This window comes from Suricata suricatta, chromosome 1 (genome assembly GCF_006229205.1).
Source record: "Suricata suricatta isolate VVHF042 chromosome 1, meerkat_22Aug2017_6uvM2_HiC, whole genome shotgun sequence".
NCBI classification, from domain to species: domain Eukaryota; kingdom Metazoa; phylum Chordata; class Mammalia; order Carnivora; family Herpestidae; genus Suricata; species Suricata suricatta.
The window spans coordinates 179009257-179031853 of record NC_043700.1 but is presented as its reverse complement, the minus strand read 5'-3'; the positions used below and the strand labels follow the sequence as shown (position 1 = coordinate 179031853).

Sequence of the window (22597 nt, the reverse complement as noted above, 5' to 3'; positions counted from 1 at the left end):
AGTTTAACGTTCTCTGTAATGTAACATATTGATTCACACCGACGTGAATGTTTGTGATCAATATAGCATGCCGTCAACAGACGTTCTATTTTCAAAATTAAGAGATGGCATCTTTTCCGATAATTTAAGAAAAGAGTCAATAATTGAGCTAAAAGTCTGATTTTTTTTTAAATTTAAGATGCTTCAGATGGTTTATGTTGCAAATTTTATACATGTATTAACAGGTGCAAAAGGGACATGTAAAGGCAGTAATAGCTTTCTCCTGCAGTAAATCCTCCCTGGCATTCTATTTAATTTAACCTAACCCTATTTCTGATCTTAGTGACCTGAGCAATAATCAGATCTCTGAACTAGCACCAGATGCTTTCCAAGGACTGCGCTCTCTGAATTCACTGTAAGTATCGACCACATGGCCAAAGGAAAACAGAATGTACAACTAACACTGTCTCCATCTTTTACAAGTTTGGATTTAAGAAAAATAACCCTTTAATTTTTTGTTATGAATTATTAATGATATTCTTTATTACCGATCTTAATGAATTTCATCATTTCTAGGGGGGAATTGTTCCCCATCCCTAAAATCAGCCCTCACTAAAATCAGCCCATTTTTTAACAGTATATGTTTTAGGATTTGATAGTTTTGCTATTTCGAAAGCCAGGGTAAGAGCTCTACATTATTCTGTATTTATATTATTATTATTACTGACATCTTTTTGTTTCTGAAGTGCAGGGGAAATGTGTATTTAGGAGCACTCTGGTCATTGTTATATTTATAAGCCGTAAACCAGCAATCTCTATCTGGAGGCAGTATTAGTCCCCTTAGAATGACGCTCAGTGAAGTTTTAGGAGAGAGACCAGGTGAAGATGCCAAATGAGCGGCCTGCTCAGCTCCCTGCCCCGTCTCCTTGAGACTTCCCTGAAGGAACCAGCACTAAGCTCTCCAACAACAAAGATAATAAAAGGATGGCAGCTTTTTCACATCAAAAAGCTTTTCAGGGAGAAAACTATATAAATTAAAGTGATTGTGAAATAAATGGATAAAGGCTGCCATTCTATCAAATTTGTAAAAAAAAAAAAAAAATCTTCAGACTTCCACCAAGTACAGTCAACTTGAATTCAGTTTGTAGCTTTAAAGTTTGACATGGAGGCTGGCATGTATTTTCCTAAGAGTTGAAGCTTACCGAAGGATTCTTACCTTTATCAATGACTGCAGAGTTCTTGAGTATTTCAGAAAGCAATGGTGCCAGTGGGAGGGCCATGATATACCTGTGTGAGGCCCAGATCAGCACCTAGGGTGCATGCAGCACTCCACGGTCACTCATCCCCGGGGAGAATTAGACAGAAGTGGTCATCCGGGCACATGGAGGCTCAGCGTGCTGCACTGGTCTGCTCAGAAAACTAGTTTTCTTCGAGGGACGAAAATGGAATCTGCTTAGGGTCTTTTTAGTTTGTTGTGGATGTTGCTTTAACCAGAGGAAGTTCAAGACCTGGAGAGAATTACTAGCAGAAAATGTAGAATGCAAACTGGTGTTGTATTTAGACTGAGCTGGCAGATTCTAAAATAACACAGATTAATGTAAAACTCCATTAAATTGCTCAATCAGATGGCCCATATATTATGGGGTATGCCATTCTGGATGTCCAAAGTGTTCAGAATATTGTCTAAAGTAAATAGGGACCACCTTCCAGCCACACAAAAGGACAGAACAAAAGCCAAATTATTGTATTAATCCCTGGCCCTTTGGGTATCAGAGACACCTCAAAGATAAGTCCTCGAATGTCAAAAGAGAGAAATGGTTGAGAATTCCTATCAATATCTGTTTGCTGATAGTTTATGCTTAAGTTCTATTGCCTTAATGTTAATTGACACATTTTGGGGGCACCTGGGTGGCTCAGTCGGTTAAGTCTCCACTTCGGCTCAGGTCAGATCTCAGGTTCGTGAGTTCGAGCCCCGCGTCAGGCTCTGTGCTGACAGCTAGCTCAGAGCCTAAAGCCTGCTTCCGGCTCTGTACCTCCTTCTCTCTCTGCCCCTCCCCCTCTCATGCTCTGTCTCTCTCTGTATCAAAAATAAATAAAACATTTAAAAAAATTTGAAAAAAAATTGACACATTTTGGATGTGAGAATTAAAATAAATGATAAAAAAGAAGTAAGAAAATAAAAAAATAAGTAGTAAAACATATTGATATATTTATTCTAATTACATCTTTATATTATTACATAAATATATAACAATCTCTATGTATTTATTATATTATAAATTATGTGTAATACGATACTGTAATTCCTACTATTATATACATTTTACTGTATTATAAATAATATATTTATACATATTGTATATTTCACATTACTGATGTAGTAATATATTAATATATATTATATTTATTAATAAGCACATAGTTACAACTAATGATTATATTATAACTTATTATATACTTACCCCATAAATATAATAGACTCACAGCAAATAGTAAAAAAGTAACATCTGTAAAGGATGCACTTGCTGAATTGAAATTTTAATCTTCATGACCAGAACTCTCGTGTACAGGTTTTTCAGACAACCGTAACAGAGCATGATCTTTCCTTTTGGAACTGACTTTTAGTCAGGGACTCAAATCACTGGGGAATTCCTAGTTCAAAACCTAATCATATACAGAAGAGTGGGAACTGGTTTCCAGAAGTGCAGCACCACCTACTACCCTGTAATGTCAGGAAACAGACGTTTTAGGGGCATCTTCGTTGGCTCAGTCGGTTAAGCATCAACTCTTGATCTCAGCTCAAGTCTGCATCTCAGAATTGTGAGTTCAATCCCCATGTTGGGGTCCATGCATAGCGTGGAGCCTACTTTAAAAAAAAAGCCAATGTTTTCTGGAGAGAATCAAACAACTGTGCTATATCCTAGAGAAAGTCCATATGCTGTAACTGTTATCATTTTCTTCATTGTGTTCACATTTTGAATTGACTTCCAAAGATTAATTTTTACCCTTCATAAAGTGTACAACTGTCCAAACTCACAATACTTTTTTCTTTCTTTTTTTTTTTCATTTCACCACAATCCTACATTCCTCAGAAATACGGGACCCCGTTGTGTCCTGTCCCTATTCAAGGCTCTAGGGATACATGAGTGAACAAAATACACAAACTCCTCTCTCGTGGAGATGACCGATAATAAACTAGATACTGGTCAGAAGATATAGTACATTTGATGATTATGAGGGCTGTGAAGTGAGCGCTGTGTGGACGTCACAGTCAGTTAAGCGTCCAGCTCTTGATCTCAGCTCAGGTCTCGATCTCAGGCTTGTGAGTTCAAGCCTCACATTGGGCTCTGCACTGGGTATGAAGCCTACTTAAAAATATGCTCTGAAGGAAAATAAAGAAAGCAGAATTGATAAGGAGTGCCAATGGGGAGGAGAGCTGAAATCTTCAACAGGAAGGTCAGCGGAGCCCTCACTAGCAGGTGATATTGGGAAAAGACCTGAAGACTCGAGCTGTAGGAGTGAGCTGTGCAGATACATGGAGAAAGAGCATTCGAGAAAAGAACAGCCAAACTCTAAGGTCATGAGATGAGAGAAGGCGGAGTGTTTCAAGGAAGAGCAAGAAAAACAAATGTGGCGGGAAGCAGGGCAGACGGTTGAAAATGAAATAATGCAGAGGTTGTGGTTGTTGATAACAACAAGGTCTAGGACACAACTGTGAGGGTGAAGGGACACAACAGGTTGACAGATAATGGGTTTGAGGGAAAAGAAAAGGGTTGGAGATCCTAATGGTAATATAACAGCGAGCCAGGGATCAAGTCTCTGCAAAGGAGTGCAGTGACTGTGGGGGAGGGGGAGTAGCTGCAGCAGTCATAGGCAACCTTCCCTTTGTTTAAATGCGGTTTTTACTTCTACAGGCTTCTCCTACATCTCTTTCTAGAACCACACTCAAGTACAAAGGCAGTTTCGTTGGATCACTAAATTTTCTAAAGAAGCGAAAATAATTAAGGATGACGTAATGGCAGATACCTCTAATGCATTTTATTAAATTAAGAACACTGTTTTAAATTGTTATTTAATTAGCAAAATAGTACCTCTTAGAGAAAACTGAACCTGATTTATTAAATGTTTTTACGTTCTCTCCTACTAAATAATTACATTAGCATTTATTTTTATTAACATTAACATTATTTTATTACATGTTACATTAGACTATTAATATATTTTATTATTATTGTAGCATATTACATATTAATGACAAAAGAGCATTCAAAAGACATGTGTCTGTTGAATGATTTTATACTCAGGGCTTTTCTTGCTGTCATTGTGACAATAGCAGTATTTCTGTAATATTTAACAATAATTTCTTAAGAATTCAACATATTAGTGTATTAGGCATTGTCTGTACAGATCTTCTATGGTTTTCCATTTACTGGTTGGAAACATCATCTTATATTACACACTAAAGAAGTGGTGCAGTAGCATAGTGACTGAGTATATAGCCTTTAGGACACCACGTGGCTTGTTTTCAAATGCCGACTCAACACTTGTGGGCACATATCTGAAGTAGTTACTAATTTCTTAGAGCTTCAGCTATCTCATCTCTAAAATGGGGTAGGATTAGTCCCCTTCTAGCTTCATTAAAGCACAGAGGAAATGTTCCAGAAATAACAGGGCGTTGACAAACCCGTCTACTGAGTAGACTGTATGTTTCTCAATTTTAATTGTCCCAGAAAATTTTTATCCCCAAGATCCTCAACATACAGTTTTCCTCTTATTTTTTCTCACCACCCCCTTGCAAACTATTGTGGTTCTTATCCTAATTTCCCTCTTCACTAACTAGTTTCCAAATTCCACAAAGGGCCACAGAGGAAATATGGTTGTATCGAGGAAATATGGTTGTATCTTGATTTGATTGCTCTGTTAGCAATCTCTATAGTATTTTCATAAAGTATTTTTTTATTTTTTATTTATTTTTGAGAGACAGAGAGAGACAGTGTGAGCAGGAGAGGGTCAGAGGGAGAGGGAGACACAGAATCTGAAGCAGGCTCCAGACTCTGAGCTGTCAGCACAGAGCCCAACGCAGGACTCGAACACACTGACCGTGAGATCATAGATCATGACCTGAGCCGAAGTCAGACGCTCAACTGACTGAGCCACCCAGGAGCCCCTTCTATAATATTTTCTTAAATTGATGTTAACTTTCCTGACCAGTACCTTACGTTTTTTTACTAGGTTTTCAGTGGAAATGTAGCAACCTCTGCTCTCTCTTTACATGCTCTCTTTAAAACTGACTTGTATTGGGGCACCTGGGTGGCTCAGTTGGTTAAGCCTCCCACTTCAGCTCAGGTCATGATCTCCTAGTTTGTGAATTCGAACACCGCGTCGGGCTCTGTGCTGACAGCTCAGAGCCTGGAGCCTGATTCAGATTCTGTGTCTCCCTCTTTCTCTGTCCCTCCCTAGCTCATGCTCTGTCTCTGTCTCTCAAACGGTTAATAAACATTAAAAACTAAATAAATAAAGTTGTCTAGTATTTTAATTCTCAGATGTGCATTGTTTTTATCTTATAAGTATAGCTCTCTGACATTTATTTGAATAATAAAGTCCGCGTATAGCATCTTTTCCATTTATAGCCATCTTCTAGGTTTCTGTTTTGGAATTTTTTTTTTAGTTATTAATTTTGAGACTGAGAGAGAGAGGGCACACAGGAAGGGACAGAGAGAGAATCCCAAGCAGGCTCTGCACTGCCAGCCCAGAGCCCAATGCAGGGCTTGAACTCATAAACTGTGAGATCATGACCTGAGCCAAAATCAAGAGTGGGCTGCTTAACAAACTGAGCCACCCAGGTGCCCCGGGGCATTTTCCCCCTCTAATAGTAGTTCTGTCTTCTGCCAGATTTCAACAAAAGCAGGAGAGTTCAGAGACTGGCCACCAGCTGCTGCTATTTCCTAGGGTGAAACTAGGCTTAGATTCTTTGCCTTCTGTCTGGTATCAGGTACAAGAGCTCCTTGAGATTTCCTTAAGATTTCCCAATTGGTCCAACGGGCAATAAAATAATTCTCGACAGCATACTTGTATACTGTGTGCAGTATGTTGAATATAAGTTATGTATGAGAAAACTGGAGAGAAGCTACCCGATTTGTCACTGCTCATATTTGGATGATATTATCCAGACCCCTCAGGTATTTATTTTCTATTCAGCTGAATTCATTTTCATCCTTCAATTTCTTTTAAAATGTTCTTTCCCACATAGGAATGCAGCACAAACTCTCACTGGCCTTCTTGCACTTTATATCTTCATGTGATGACATGCGTTTTCCCCCATTTTTATGGATTTTGGCCTGATTTTCTTGATTCTCATCCAACTTCTCTGTCCTGGTCTTTGGATTTTTTAATATTTTTAAGTCATTTTTCCTTGCTACCATTTTGATCTCACTGTATATAAGAAAACTGTACCTGCTCTACTATTGTTACCTTTTTGTGGAGAAATCTCATTCCATCACATTTAGTATTCCTTTATGATAATGTTTTATGATTGACAGACCACATCTCCAGTAATGCCTATATAGATTTCCTTCATCCTTTTGTGGTTTCCTCCCATATTTATTTCTCTTTGTAGCCAAACTGTCTCATTAACAATAAACATCTATTTTTTAACATGTTATTATGATTTGTTGGAATAAAAACAGCTTTGCAGTATAATTAAGGCACACCTCCTGACTTGTCCTCCATTCGTGCTATTTGAGCCAACCTTTAAAGCCGAAGTCCCAGATGAACAACCTACTAAATTGTTTGTCCCTTTATTCTTTGTTCCCTCTTATTTTTTAAAATTTTTATTCCAATATAGTTAACAATACAGGGTTCTATTACTTTCAGGTGTAAAATATAGTGTGTCAGTAATTCTGTACATCACTCAGCGTTCATCATAAGAGTATTCATGATCCTCTTCACCTATTTCACCCATATCCTCACCCACATCCTCACTGGTCACCATCAGTTTGCTCTCTGTAGTTAAGAGTCTGTTCTTTGGTTTGTATTTTTTTAAGTTTATTTATTTATTTTAAAAGAAAAAGAGAGAGGGACAGAGATTGAGAGAAATAGAGAGAAAGTGAGTGGGAGATGGGCAGGAGAGAGAGAGAGAGAGCACAGAGAGAGAGAGAGCATTCCAAGTAGACTCTGCACTCATAGCACAGACCCTGATGGGGAGACTGGAACTCATAAACCACAAGATCATGACATGAGCCAAAATCAGAGTCAGACGCTTAACCAACTGGGCCATCCAGGCACCCTTGGTTTGTCTCATTTTTTTTATTTGTTCATTTGTTTTGTTTTATAAATTCCACACATGAGTGGAATCATATGGTATCTGTCTTTCTCTGACTGGTTTGTTTCATTTGGCGACGTACTCCCTAGATCTATCCACGTTCTGGCAAATGGCAAGATTTCATTCCTTTTTTATGGCTGAGTAATACTCCGTTGTATATATATAACCATCTCTTCTTTATCCATTTGTCTGTTGATGGTACTCGGGCTGCTCGCATAGCTTGGCCGTTGTAAATAACACTGCTATAAACATAGGGCTGCATACATCTTTTCAAATTAATGTCTTTGTATTCTGTGGGTAAATCCTCAGTAGTGGAACTACTAAATCACATGGTAGTTCTATTTTTAATTTTTTTGAGGAAACCCCATGCCGTTTTCCACAGTTACTTCACCAGTTTGCATTCTCAAAAACAGTGCATGAGGGATCCTTTTTCTCCACATTCTTGCCAACGCTTGTTGTTTCTTGCTTGTTTTTTTAATACTAGCCATCTTAACAGGTATGAAATGATATCTCATTGTGGTTTAGATTTACATTTCCCTGGTGATGAATGCTTTTGAGCATCTTTTCATGTGTCTAATGGCAATCCATATGTCTTCTTGGAGAAATGTCTGTTCGTGTATTCAGCCCATTTTTTAATTTGGATTATTTAGTTTTTTTGTTATTGAGTTGTATAAGTTCTTTAGCTATTTTGGATACTAACCATTTATTGGATATGTCATTTGCAAATATCTTCTCCCACTTAATAGGTTGCCTTTAGTTCTGTTGATTGTTTCCTTTGCTGTGAAGAAGCTTTTATTTTGATATAGTCCCAATAGCTTATATTTGCTTTTGTTTCTCTTGCCTCAGGAGACATATCTAGAAAAAAGTTGCTACAGCTGACATCAGAGAAATTCTTGCCTGTGCTCTCTTCTAGAAATGTTATGGCTTCAGGTCTTACATTTAGGTCCTGTATACATTTTTTAGTTTATTTTTGTGTATGGTGTAAGAAAGTGGTCCAATTTCATTGGGGTTTTTTTTTGTTGTTTTTTTTGTTTTTTGTTTTTTGTTTTTGTTTTTGTTTTTGTTTTTGTTTTGCACAAAGCTATCCAGTTTTCCCAACATCATTGGCTGAAGAGACTATCTTTCTCCCAATAGATATTTTTGCCTCATTTGTATAAGATGAATGGACTTATTAATAGTGGATTTCTTTCTGGGCTCTCTGTTCTATTGATCTATAGGTCTATTTTTGTGCCAGCTCCTTACTGTTTTTATTACTATAGCTTTGCAATATATCTTGAAATCTGGGATCATGATATTCCCAAGGTGTTTTGTTTTGTTTTCAAGATTTCTTTAGCTACTCAGGGTCTCTTGTGATTCCATATGAATTTTAGGATTATTTGTACTAGTTCTGTGAAAATTGCTCTTGGATTTTTTATACAGATTGCATTAAATCTCAAGATTACTTTGGGTAACATGGGCATTTTAACAACATTTATTCTTCTAATCAATAAGTGTGGGGTATCTTTCCATTTTGTTTGTGTTGTGTTCAGTTTCTTTCATCAACTTTTTATCATTTTCAGAGTGCAGGTTTTTCCCTCCTCAGTTAAGTTTATTCTTAGGTATTTAATTCTTCTTGCTGCCATTGTAAATGGGATTATTTTCTTAATTTCTCTTTCTGCTGCTTGATTATTAATGTATAGAAATGCAACAGATTTCTGTACATTGACCTTCTGTAACCTATGGAATTCATTTATCAGCTTTAGTAGGTTTTTTGGTGAAACTTAAGAGTTTACTATACATAATATCATGTCATCTGCACATAGTGAAAAAAATTACTTTTTCTTTGCCATTTGGGTGCCTTTTGTTTCTTTTTTTGGTCTGATTGCTGTGGCTAGGACTTCCAGTACTATTTTGAATAAAAGTGGTGAGAGTGGACATCCATATCTTAGGTGAAGGGATCTCAGTTTTCACCATCAAGGATGATGTTAGCTGTGGGTTTTTCATAGATGGACTTTATTATGTTGACGTATGTTCTCTCTAAACCTACTTTGTTGAGGGCTCTTATCATGAATGGATATTGTAATTTGTCAAATGCTTTTTCTACATCTATTGAAATTATAATATAGTTTTTATCATTTCTCCTGTTGATGTGTTTTATCATGTTGATTTGATTTGCGAATATTGAATCTCCTTTGTATCCCAAAAATAAATTCCACTTGATCATGGTAAATGAATAATTTTTTAATGTATTTTTGGTTTCAGTTTGCTAATGTTTTGTTGGGGATTTTTTGCATCTGTGTTTATCAGAGTTATTGGCCTTGTAGTTCTCTCTTTTTTTGTAGTGTCCTAATCTGGTTTTGGTATCGGGGTGATGCTGGCTTCAGAGAATGAATTTAGAAGCTTTCCTTCATCCTTTACTTTCTGGAGTAGTTTGAGAAGAACACATATTAAATCTTCTTTAAATGTTTGTTACAAGTCATTTGTGAAGCCATCTGGTTTTGGACTTTTGTTTGTTGGGAGGCTTTTTTGCTTTGGCTTGTTTTTGTTTGTTTGTTTGTTTTTTACTGATTCAGTGCCATTGCTGCTAATTGGTCTGTTCACATTTTCTATTTCTTAAATTCTACAGATGAGTGAAATCATATGGTATTTGTCTTCCTCTGACTGACTTACTTCAGTTAGCATAAGACACTCTAGCTCTATCCACATCATTGCAAATGGCAAGATTTCATTCTTTTCAGTGGCTGAGAAACATTCCATTGTATGTATATACCCCACATTTCTTTACCCATTCATCAGTTGGTGCACATTTATGTTCTCTCCATAGTTTCGCTATTGTTAATAAAGCTACTATAAACATCGGGGAGCATGTATCCCCTTGAGTCTGTGTTTTTGTATCCTTTGAGTAAGTCCTGTTAGTGCAATTGCTGAATCATAGGTTAGTTCTATTTTTACCTTTTTGAGGAACGTCCATACTGTTCTCCAGAGTGGCTGCACCTGTTTGCATTCCCACTCATAGTGCAAGATGCTTCCCCTTTCTCCACACGTTATGCGGAATGTAAGAAACAAAATAGATGAACATATAGGAGGGAGAGAAAAAGAGAGGCAGAAACAAACTATAAAAGACTCATAAAGATAGAGAGCAAACTAAAGGTTGGTGGAGGGAGGTGGGTGAGGGTTGGGCTATATGAGTGATGGATATTAAGGAGGGCAGTTGTTGGGACGCCTGGGTGGCTCAATTGGTTATGCATCCAACTTTGGCTCAGGTCATGACCTCACGGTTCGTGGGCTTTAGCCCTGTGTCAGGCTCTGTAGTGACACTTCAGAGCCTGGAGCTTGTTTCAGATTCTGTGTCATCCTCTCTCTCTGCACCTCTCCCACTCATGTTCTGTCTCTCAAAAATAAGTTAAAAACATTACAAAGATTTTTTTTAATGGAGGGCAGTTGTTATGATGAGTACTGTGTGTTGTATGTACTTGATGAATCCCTGATTTTACTCCTGAAACTAATATTGCCATTGTACTGGAGGTTAAGTAACTAGAATTTAAATAAAAATTTGAAAAGAAAAAAATGTTTCTACTCCCTGTTTCGGTTTTGGGAAATTATATATTTCTAAGAATTCATCTGTTTTTTCTAGATTGCCCAATTTGTTTTTATATAATTTTTCATCATATTCCTTTGTACTTCTGTCAGTTGTCATTTCTCCGTTTTTGTTTCTGATTTTGTTTATTTGAGTCCTTTTTTTTATTAATCTGTCTAAATGTTTATCGATTTTGTTGACCTTTTCAATTAATTTTTAATTAATCAAGAAGCAGCTCTTGATTTCATTGATCTCTTCTATTGTTTTTGTTTTGTTTTGTTTTGTTTTGTTTTTTAGCTTCTACTTAATATATTTCTCCTACTGGTTTGGAGCAGGTTTTTTTTTTTTTTTTGCTTTTCTTTTTTAGCTCCTTTATGTGTAAGTTTAGGCTATTCATTTGAAGTTTTTCTTGCTTTTTTTTTAATGTTTATTTTTGAGAGAGAGTGAGAACAGAAGTAAGGGAGGAGCAGAGAGAGGAAGACACAGAATCTGAAGCAGGCTCCAGTCTCTGAGCTGTCAGCACAGAGCCCTACTCAGGGCTAAAACCCACAAACTGTGAGATCGTGACCTGAGCCGAAATCGGAGACTCAACCAACAGAGCCACCCAGGCCTCGTTTTCTTGCTTTTTGAATAATACCTGTGTTGCTATCAACTTCCCCCTTAGAATCTTCTCTTTGCTCTATCCCAAAGATTTTGGACTGTTGTGTTTTTATCTTATTTTGTTTTCATGTATTTTTTTTAATTTTGTCTTTGATTTCTTGGTTGACTTATTTATTATTTAGTAGCATGTTATTTTACCTTCATATATTTGTGTTCCATATTTTTTCCTTTTTTAATGTTTATTTATTTTCGAGAGAGAGAGAAAGACAGAGAGAACATGAGTTGGGGAGGGGCAGAGAGAGGGTGAGAGAGAATCCCAATCCATGCTGACAGCACAGAGCCCGATGTGGGGCTCAGTCTTATGAACCGTGAGATCATGATCTGAGCTAAAATCAAGAGTCAGATGCTTAACCAGCTGAGCCGCCCAGGTGCTCCCAGGTGCTTATTGTTGATTTCTAATTTCATAACTTGCTCCTTAATTCTTATATAGGTCACCACAAGGTATATGCATCCTATTTCCTTTTTATATTTCAGTGGGTTCAAAATATGAAACTCCTTCAATATTCAAAATTGCTGTTTGGGATTGTTCCTTGAAATACTTGCCTCACTTCAGTTGTATTATTCTGGCACAAGGACAAGTGATGAACATTCGACAAATAACAGTTGAATTCAGTTTCATTGGACACCAAGCTTAGAACCTAGTAAAGTTCCAGACACATAATAAGTATATGATACCTCTTGTTAAATTTAGTCTGTTGAATGATATGACATTGAATGTCCTGAAATAGTGCCACCTTAATCTCTTCATGTGTGTTCCCATAAGCCCTCTGTACTCTTATTCCTGGCCTTAAAAATGAATTTATTATTACTTATCCTTTCTTAATTCCTTTACCTCTTTGACCCTAACAATACAGAATTCCCTGTTTTTTCTTAGATTTAAAAAAGTGTTTTTCTCTAATTGATTTACCTTTTTAAAAAGCATCTATATTCTGCACAAATGAACTTTTATGTTATACTATAGAGCTATTCCACTGGCATATACACAAGTAGAATGTCTCCTTGCACAATATGGTGTCCAACCATATTTATATTTATTCCTTCCTGTATTGTAATCCATCCCATTGCTCCCTGACATCCTAAAAGGAAACAACAGCTTTTCCCCTCACTATTTTTCATTTCTCTTGAATTGTTATTCTCATCCATTTCAAACAGAAATCAAATACTGCTGCCAAACATATTAATTATTTAGATTCTCATTTCAGCTTTTTCCTTTACATATTGTGACATCCTTTATGTTTTTTCTGAAAGAATATTTTTCTCATTTTCAGAAGAAATAAGATCATTGTAGAGAATATAAACAATAAAGAAAAAAATCTATAGATGCAAATTAAAATCACCTCTGAATGGCAAATTTCCCGCCATCCAGATATTTTCTGCTTTTTTCTTCATATACATGTATATATTTTCCTAAACAAAGTTAAGATCATACTATAATATACTACTTTATTGTTTTGTTCAACTTTAATGTTATATTAATGCTTCATGTCATTAAATATTTCTCAAAATATGATTTTGGTGAATGTGAAATATGCATTTAATCAATACCGCTTTTGGGGGGTTGAAGATATTTTATTTGTGTCTGTTTTTCATTGTTATAAGTTATGCCATGATTAACATTTTGTACACAAAATATTATGCTTATGATTATTTTCTTAAGTCCCTAAAAGTAAAACCAAGTAAAAATATTTATTAATGTGTTTACAACTCTTGATATATGTTTTCAAATTGCCCTCCTAAGAAATATAATTTCTATCTTTCCCATTTATTATTGTGGCTCTCTAGTTTTGGAGCTAAATGTAGATAGGCATCCTGGCAGACCTATTGTTAATAGCCAGCATGATGAGTCAACCCATTTCTATCCATTTTTTTGTTGAAATCCCCCCATTTCATCCATCTTGTCAGTTATTCCTTAATTTGTCCTCTGGCTAATTTATTTCTTGAGTTCACTCATCAAACAATGATCACTCATCAATCCGATGTTAGAATGTCACTACGTACAGAAATCAATGTCAGGCACTGGGGTAGTGAAGGGACTACACCCCGGTTCTCGCACGGGGGGACTCCACGTAGTGTCTGCTCAGAGCCAGATACCATGAGGATGCTTTCCTGTTTGTGGTTTGGAGAAACATACATTTCAGACATTTTTCTGTATTCATATTAGTGATGCTTTCTTCACGTATCTTACACTTCTCAAGCATAGGTATTATGTAACAAAAACTTTACCTTTGTGGAGAGTCCTTTCATTTTTTACCAGTATGATAAGCCTAAAACTCATTCCTTTAATGGGCAGTGATTTCCACATTTAGTGTTCTCCTTTTTTATTACAGAATGCAATGCGGTGTGTGTGTTGAAAAACATGACAGGTGAACAGTAGACATTTCTAGAAAAGGCATTAAATTATGAAACAAGCTCACTTTTGTTAATTTCCTTTATTTTTCAGTGTTTTCTGAATTATCATATGTATATATCTGATCTATAATCAGGAAACAGCACATTTACAAATTGAAGTTTGCTCACTAAACTGTAGCTTTTATGATGTATGGAATATTACTAACCTGTATGCCTCAATACATATATGTTGGGTCAATTTGTTATGCTGGCTTGATGTCTGATTTTTTCTTCGTATAAATCATGTTTTTTTCAGAGTCCTCTATGGAAATAAAATCACGGAACTCCCAAAAAGTTTATTTGAAGGACTGTTTTCCTTACAGCTACTGTAAGTATTTGATTGTTTCTGATCTGTTGAACCAAATATTTTATTTTAGTCAGTGTACCATCTCATATTTTCGTGGAGACTTCAGAAAAACTCGACCCCAAATGACATAGTTTAATGAAATGGAAAAGATTAGTCTAGTGCAGCTAACATTGATGGCGGTTATTTATTTGAAAGCATGGCACTTTGAAGTTTTCTCAAAACCTGTCTTTCCACCCTGTCAAAAATATACGCTTCCTGGCAACTCTGTATTTAAAGCTTGTACAGCCCCTGCCCTTTGTGAATCTCTCTGTTTTGATGTAACAGGAGTTGGGAAAGAGAGTGACAAGCTGATACGTTATCCACCTTTGTCCAAAGAATGTGCAGGAGTCACAGTGCTGGAACACCACGTCCCAGCCCAAGGGCGGAGAGCAGGGGGCCGGAACTCAGCAGTAGCACCCAACTCGGTGTTTACTGAGAACACCATCTGCAAATCACTGGATTGCACCTGTTAGAAACCATTCTGCTTAGACGATAGCTACCATTCATTTGTGTCAAAAGAATTTACTATCCATATATGTAAAGAATGAAACCTGATCACAGGTGTTTAAATGAATGCTCCTATAAAAAGGAAATTGGAAGAAATGTGCTAATATTAAGATGGTTAGTGTCAGATCATGAAACTGTTCCAGTCACCAAACATACGTAGAGTTCCTCACTAGGGGCATATGCTGGCCTCCTGCCATGAGTACAAAAGTGGCTGGCTTGCCGCTCTATGCCCTCTCAACTAGTTCACAGCCAGATGACCTTAAAATTCTTAAGTGTAAAATGGTATTTTCTCAGTCGGTTGTGTACATTTGTTGGTGTTCGGTTTGTACCACTATTCTTGTATAAATTTATTCCTAATCCCACAACACTTCCCAAATTTCATTTTTCTACATTCTCTGTCTCTCTGTATCTCTCTCTCTATCTCTCATTTCAATCTCTTTAGAGATTGAAGACATAACCCAATTAATTGATTTTACAAGAGACCAGTAAGTCATAATAAATACTGATCCTTGTGACCTAATGTCTTTATTTGGGTTTCAAATTCTTTTTAACCTTTGAGGTGGGCTCTGCAAATATTGTTTCTGATCTTAAAAAGAAGACTATTTAAGAATGACTCTATATACATTATATACATTTTAAGTATAGCTATTGCTGTAGTCAAGTATTGCCTATATGTTATCTGCTTCTCCGTCATTCTGGTACATTCTCCTAGCACTATTCTCTCTGCACTTTACTTGCAATCTCCTGCTATCACTGGCCTGATTAGTACCAACACTGAAAATAGTACCTTCTCTTTCCTTCCACACACACTTACTGGCCGTTGGTGTAACAAACAGGTTAATAAACCCCAGGATCTGTATGTAGATAAAATCTTACTTAAAAAGCTATCTTTGGGGAGCTTGGGTGGCTCAGTCAGTTAAGCGTCCTGCTTTGGCTCAGGTCACGATCTCACAGTTCATGAGTTTGAGCCCCGCGTCTGGTTCTGTGCTGACAGCTCAGAGCCTGGAGCCTGCTTCAGATTCTGTGTCTCCCTCTTTCTCTGCCCCTCCCCTGCTCATGGTATGTCTCTTTCTCTCTCTTTCTCAGAAAATAAAATAAATATGAAAAAAAAATTAAAGCTATCTTTGTCCCCTGGCCTAATATTTTATCTCTAGTTCAAGGCCCATCCTTAAGCTTGCCAGGACTAAAGTAACACAATTGTCTATGGTAGTTGAGAACTTGGTTAAGCATCTTAGATTTGCTTGAACAGATGAGGTACTGGGGAAAAGAAGTAACCGGAAAGAACATAAGAAAGTAGTGTCTAACTCTTTCTTTCTCCTAATTTTCAGACCATATAATTCACGAAATGCTCAAAACAACACCTTTTTCAGTTGTCTTCCAGGATCCCTACTTTGTCTTTCTCCTTACTTCTGCTCTCTGACTCCTTCACTTGACTGACAGATTAGAGAACAGAGTCGGTGTGACTCTGGTGTATTGTGGCTCAGAGTAGAGACGTGGGATTATCAGCCCATACCTCACACTAGTTCCTAAGCTTTTAACAAAAAGCATTATGAGGATACAGAGAAGGCCAAAATGTCAGCTCCTACAGGGGGATGAAAAGAGAACGAAAGAGAATCACCATGAGGAAATCACAACTTTGCTTGTATGTTGAATACCTAAAAAAGCAACGAAAACAGAGGTGCCTGGATGGCTTAGTTGGTTAAACATCCAACTTTTTAGTTTGGGCTCAGGTTATGATCTCACGGTTCATGGGGTCAAGACCCATATTGGGCTCTGTGCTGACAGCATGGAGCCTGCTTGGGATTCTCCCCCTGCCCCCCTCAATCTGCCCCAGCTTAGGCTCTCTGTCTCTCTCAAAATATAAATAAACTTAACAAAAAAAGCAAGTAAAACAGAAATACCCTATGTTAATAATAAGGCATACAAACCCAAACCACAGAGCACATATGTTTTGAGCTACTAAATATTTGTTCAAGCCTGAAGTATCAAAACACTAAACTAAATGCTAATAGAGAAAAAAGTATCAGAAAAATTCTCTGCCCATGGAGGGCAAACAAGGAGGCCTGCATAAAGTAGGTACTAAGACTAAATGGCACTGAACAGCTTCCTTGGGAACCTAGAAAAAGAAATACTTTAGTTGGATGAAAGGCATGTTCTGGAAAAAGTCAGCTCCCGTGAGGCCGTCATAGGCCAGAGAGGGGAAGAAAGAGGAAGGTGAGGCAGGTGTATTCTCACAGGGAGTCTGCCATGAAGAAAAGCTCGGGCGTGATCACATATGCCCTACGAGAAAGGCGTCTGTCAAAGTATGATTTGTAAACCAGCTTCACCGAACATTGATGTCAAATGTTGATAGCATGTCTGACATAAAATGAGTTTGGGAGATATTGTGTTAAACCAAGTTAAATGGATATTTATAATACAGGACCAGGGCCATTAATGAGGTTATGAACTGTGTCATTCTCCAATAGGGTTATAAAGTATTCATTCAACAACAGATATCTCGGGGTGCCTGGATGGCTCAATCCGTTAAACGTTCGACTTCGGCTCAGGTCATGATCTCACCGTTCGTGGGTTTGAGCCCTGCATCAGGTTCTGTGCTGACAGCTCAGAGCCTGGAACCTGCCTTCAGATTCTGTGTCTCCCTCTCTCTCTGACCCTCTCCTGCTCATGCTGTCTCTCTCTCTCTCTCTCTCAAATAAATGAAAAGAGTAAAAAAAATTTTTTTTAATTAAAAACATTTAAAAAAACAACAACAACAGATATCTCTGAAGCACTTAGTATGTGTTAAGCCCATGAGAAACATCAGGAAGCTAAACCCACCAATATGCCTGTTTTCTGGAGGGAACATGCAAATGACAGCAACAGTGTAGTAAGTAAATCAGGAGCACCTGGGTGGTCCAGTTGGTTGAGAATCTGATTCCTGATTTCGTCTCAGGTCATTATCTCATGGTTCCTGACATCCAGCCCTGTGTTGGGCTCTGCACTGACAGCACAGAGATTGTTTGGGATTTTCTCTCTCCCCTCTGCCTGTCCCTCCTCTGCTGTCTCTCTCTTTCTCAAATAAATAAACATTAAAAAAATTAAAAAATAAGGAAACAAGTAAATTATATACAACAGAAAGAAATATGCACTTAAGAAAATAGGAAAAAAAGATCCTAGTAAAAAAATTGAGTGTGTTAGAGGTTGAGGAGGGGCGAACGCAGGTAACAGTATCAAAGAGAGTGGCCAGGTCAGGCTGAATTGGGAAGATAAGACTGGAACAGATTCAAAGAAGCAGAGTAGTCAGACAGCAAAGAACATTCCAAGCAGACATCCCAACAGGGAGAGCTGTGTGGCTGGAGCTGAAGCAGTTGAGGGGAAGAACCTGGAGGTCTCAGAGCTCAGAAGGGGGTGCTAATGGTCCTATTGTGCGTTAAGGCAATTTGTCAGGACTTTGGTTTTGCTAAGAGCAATTTGAGAGTTGTTACCTGGCATTGAGAGAAGAGTAATCTTTGTTTTAGAAGGCTCACTCTGGCTTCTGCTTTGAAAATAGACTGAACATCACAGAGCTGCTAGAGAGACCAATGTTTTATGATGGGTTTTTTGTTTTATTTTGTTTTTGGCAACCTTGACAGCAGAAGTTGGGTTGGCTTTGTTACCCCTCCACCTTTCAGAGAATATGTTGCATAATTCTATTGAATAAATGCATAAGTACTACTAGATTTATTAAACTACCTGCCCTTCACTTTATCTGGTATAACCCCAAATCTTCCACCTGTGATACCTAAATTATTACAGTTAAAATGTTAGTGTTGAGGTTCAGAGTAATGTATTTCTTGACTTCTTGTATTTCTCAAGAAGGACAGAATCTTGAAGGTGGGTTAACAAGATGCTGCACTTTAATTCTGCAACTATTTGATCAAACAGATTATTGAATGCCAACAAGATAAACTGCCTTCGGGTAGATGCTTTTCAGGATCTGCACAACTTGAACCTTCTCTCCTTGTATGACAACAAGCTTCAGACCATCGCCAAGGGGACCTTCTCACCTCTCCGGGCCGTCCAAACCATGTATGTATCTATGGCTTGGCTCAGATATGATGGCCGCTGTCTTCACTATGGATTTGAGAGCTGAGTTCATTGCAAGTCAAGTATAAAAGTGTTCTGTATGTGTTTCTGCAAGGCATTTGGCCCAGAACCCCTTTATTTGTGACTGTCATCTCAAGTGGCTCGCGGATTATCTCCATATCAACCCCATCGAGACCAGTGGTGCCCGCTGCACCAGCCCTCGGCGTCTGGCAAACAAAAGAATAGGACAGATCAAAAGCAAGAAATTCCGTTGTTCAGGTAATCTCTTACTTCATGTGACATTTCACCTGTGTTACCAAAAACAGTGGTGATGGAGATGTGGAGACACCCAGTCTTCAGATGAATTACCAAACATTGTAGGGTATCGATCTTTTTCTGCTGCCCACAAAGAACCAAGTAATGAGACCTGTAGACACAATTCAGATGGCCCTGCTATATATAATATTTTCAACATATATCCAGCATAACAAATAGGCTACCAGCCAAGAAAAAAGATGCCTGGATACTTCATGCTGGATTTTTAGAGTTTGAACTTAATGCAGGGCCTTTTAGCAAACGCAGATACTTTTTAAGTCTGTCAAAGTCGTATGTTTGTTGGATTATTCTCCATTGTGAAACTTTAGGTAATCAATCATGTTCTTATTTCTTCAGAAAGGGAACTGAGACTTAGTTAGGTGGTTTGCTCAGGCTCAAAATTAGAGGGAAAAAAATCCCTAACCCTTGCTTCTTGCACCAAGTGTGTTTTCTTATTTTTCATCCTCTTATTTTAAATAGGACTCTGAGAATAAATTTTTTTCCAAAAGGCCATCTTTTAGCATTTGGGTACTATTATATTTATTCATGAAAAGCTAAATATAGATGCATTCTATTACTATTAAATAAAAGACTTACAGCATTAACATTTACTATTTGCTTTGGACTAATTTTTTCTGTTTTCTTATGATAAAACACATTCTGAATGTTTTGGGTAATATGATATCTGACTATTTCAGGGGTATTTCACATTCGGCAGTTAATTCATACTAAAAAGCTAATATCAAAACAAAGCCATTTATTGTCCATGGTTCTAGATACATTTACTACTCACTGAACATTATTATACCTCAGCCACTGCTGTGAGTAGAATTCACTTAATTATAGTACCTTTAGTCCATTCTTAATCTAATATAACTCCTGTCTCTGCTTGCTGACATTCAGGCGCATCTTCTATTTTTTTTCTCTTTTTTTTTTATTTAGCTAAAGAACAGTATTTCATTCCAGGTAGGTTTTGCTCGGTAGTAGGACTAACCGCAGACACCCTTTCCTCACCTTATAAAATATAGCTTCTGAAACTTTGATATGCATGCGTTTGAAAGTCTAGTGGGTACTCTGTAGATAGATTTACTTCTGCATAGATCACTTGTAGCTGTTTCCTGAAAACCTGACCTTTGCATGCAGCTTCTGATGTTAAACTGTATATTATTAAACCCCCATCTTTTTTTTCTCTCTCTCACTTTGGCACATTATCTAAAATTTCTCACAGTAGCTAAAATGTTTGAACCTATAGCCTTCTCCTTAAATCCTTTTCTCTCCCCATGTAGTATATCTGATCTTTCAACCTGTTTTTAAAATGTAGCTTATTGAGCTGGTTTTAAAGACAGAGACCTTTCTGATGTCAAAGAACTAGTCCTACCTGAAATCAGTTACAAACACACAGAATTCCCTTTCCAACCGTGAGATTTACGTTTTTGATGTCACTCATCACACCAAAAATGTGTGCCTTACTTTTTGCTTTATTTGGCTTACTATTGCTTCACGTTTTATACAAAAAAGCAACTTCCTCCTTGCTTACATGCAATTGCACATTGTTTGTGACTTAAAAAAACTTAACAAACTTCTTGTATGCCAGGAGTGACAATGTAACTCCCCAAAAACGATACTGACATGCATCCTGCATCAGGTGTTCATGGGCTCGAAGTGCCTTGATAATTTTGGCTGATGAATGAAATGTATTTTCGAAAAGTAATTGAAATGCTTTACCACTACAATCTTAACACTGTCAAGCCTAATGATTTGGGAACTAGTTCTTTGAAATATGTTTCTTCACTTCTTTTTTCCTTGCCTGCCAACTGTGTAAATGCCTCTTGACTTGTTTGTTTTAAATCGTTATATAAAAATATGTGTTAGTAATTAATTGGCTACATTTACCACCTCCTGGGGATATTCTAGACTATTATATATTTTAACAGCTACCATTAAGAAGATATTTATATGGCGTTAGTATGCAAAAACCATACTGATGTTTTAAAGAAGAGTTCTGGGTTTGGTCTTTATTTTAAGGAGATATGTGTTATTTGCCATTATTGAATTATAATTTGCATAATTTTGTGCATTTAACAGATTTTATTACTTATTTTGAGCTTGAGTGATCAGAAATATTGTATATACTACTATGGTTACATAAGACATAACATGTTGGGAAAAACAGCTGATTGGCCTTCATAGGCAATCTTTAAAATTCATTATTTTTACCACATTGTTAAGCAGAAAGTCATCTGATAACTATTACTTACCCAGAAAAAGCCATACTCTAAACGCCAGAATACCTATGGGATAAAACATTAATATTGCTTAAATCCTCAAATTATAACAGCTAATATAATTGCTACCAAATTCGTCAATTGATTACATTTAATTCTACATTATTAATAATTTAGAAATTAATATTTCTGGGTCACCAATTAAAGGCTCAAAGTCAGATTGTTTTCATAAGTTTGAAACAGTTCTGCCCATTTATTGACAGTAGTCAAAATAAGCTTTCTTGGAAATACATTTTATATGTGATATCATAGCTCCATTTTCAATTTCTGAAATTCAGTTTACATTAAAGACATAGTAATAGAAGTCAGGACTCAGATGGTTTCTTTGAGCCTTTTCTTCATTTTTTCCCATAGATTTCAATTAAAATTTTAGCTTCCCTAAACAGTCTCCCTAAAATAAACAACATTGTCATTGCATTGAATGCAGATTATTTTAAATGTAAGGTACCCAGGTACCTGTCATGTAGACCTTGTTCCCAGTACTTCTTCATTTCAGTTTTAAAATGAAAGCCTAAACTACATTACAAGTGTTCCTCAATGAAAGCCTAGGCATTCATCGCCATATCTGATGAAGTGATTATATTCAGCTTTGCCATCGGATGAGATTCTCATTTCATTTCCACTAAGTGGCATTATTTATAAGTTGGAAACATGGTTAAAAAGCATGCAAGCTGCAACCCAAGGATTAATCCAGATGGATTTGTTTGTAAAGGTCTCCATGATTCATTTTTCACTTGAGTTTGCCTGTTTACCTGCCTCCCTTCATTCTATATGGCATTCTAGATACTATAGTGATAACTCAAAAGAACATCTATCTTGCAGAGAGTTCATCATTTAAAGGAATCGACAAGAACCTAACTTGTGCTGTGCATCTTGTATCCCATTGCTTTTCCCGTAAGACCACTGCGCTTCAAAAAATGACTACAAAAGCTTGCAAAGCATGACGATTGCTGTCATACTGTGCCTTTTCCCCACTAATTGCCAGAACAAGGAAAGAAGGAAGAGACCTTAGCTAGTCTTATGTATGTGTTTATTAATCTTAATTGAGATTACTCTCTCTTTCCTTCTTGGTGATCTTTACTTTTTCAGGAATTCACCATTTTGGCTGTAAGTAAAAGTGTCTGATCTGAAACATAATGCACTCCCTTTTCAATCCTGATGTACCTTCTTCTAGTCTCGGTCTTTTTGCACTT

The 22597-nt window shown here is 37.0% G+C and overlaps 1 protein-coding gene across 1 annotated transcript in view; it reads left to right on the top strand.

The window, feature by feature from the left end:
• Window positions 1-22597, top strand: part of SLIT2 (slit guidance ligand 2) — a 379517-nt gene that overhangs the window by 260606 nt on the left and 96314 nt on the right. Inside the window, exons 12-16 of the mRNA XM_029952292.1 lie at window positions 323-394; window positions 14161-14232; window positions 18664-18807; window positions 18920-19083; window positions 20062-20085. Of these exons, the coding sequence (XP_029808152.1) occupies window positions 323-394; window positions 14161-14232; window positions 18664-18807; window positions 18920-19083; window positions 20062-20085 (476 nt within the window). The remainder of the gene's footprint in view (window positions 1-322; window positions 395-14160; window positions 14233-18663; window positions 18808-18919; window positions 19084-20061; window positions 20086-22597) is intronic.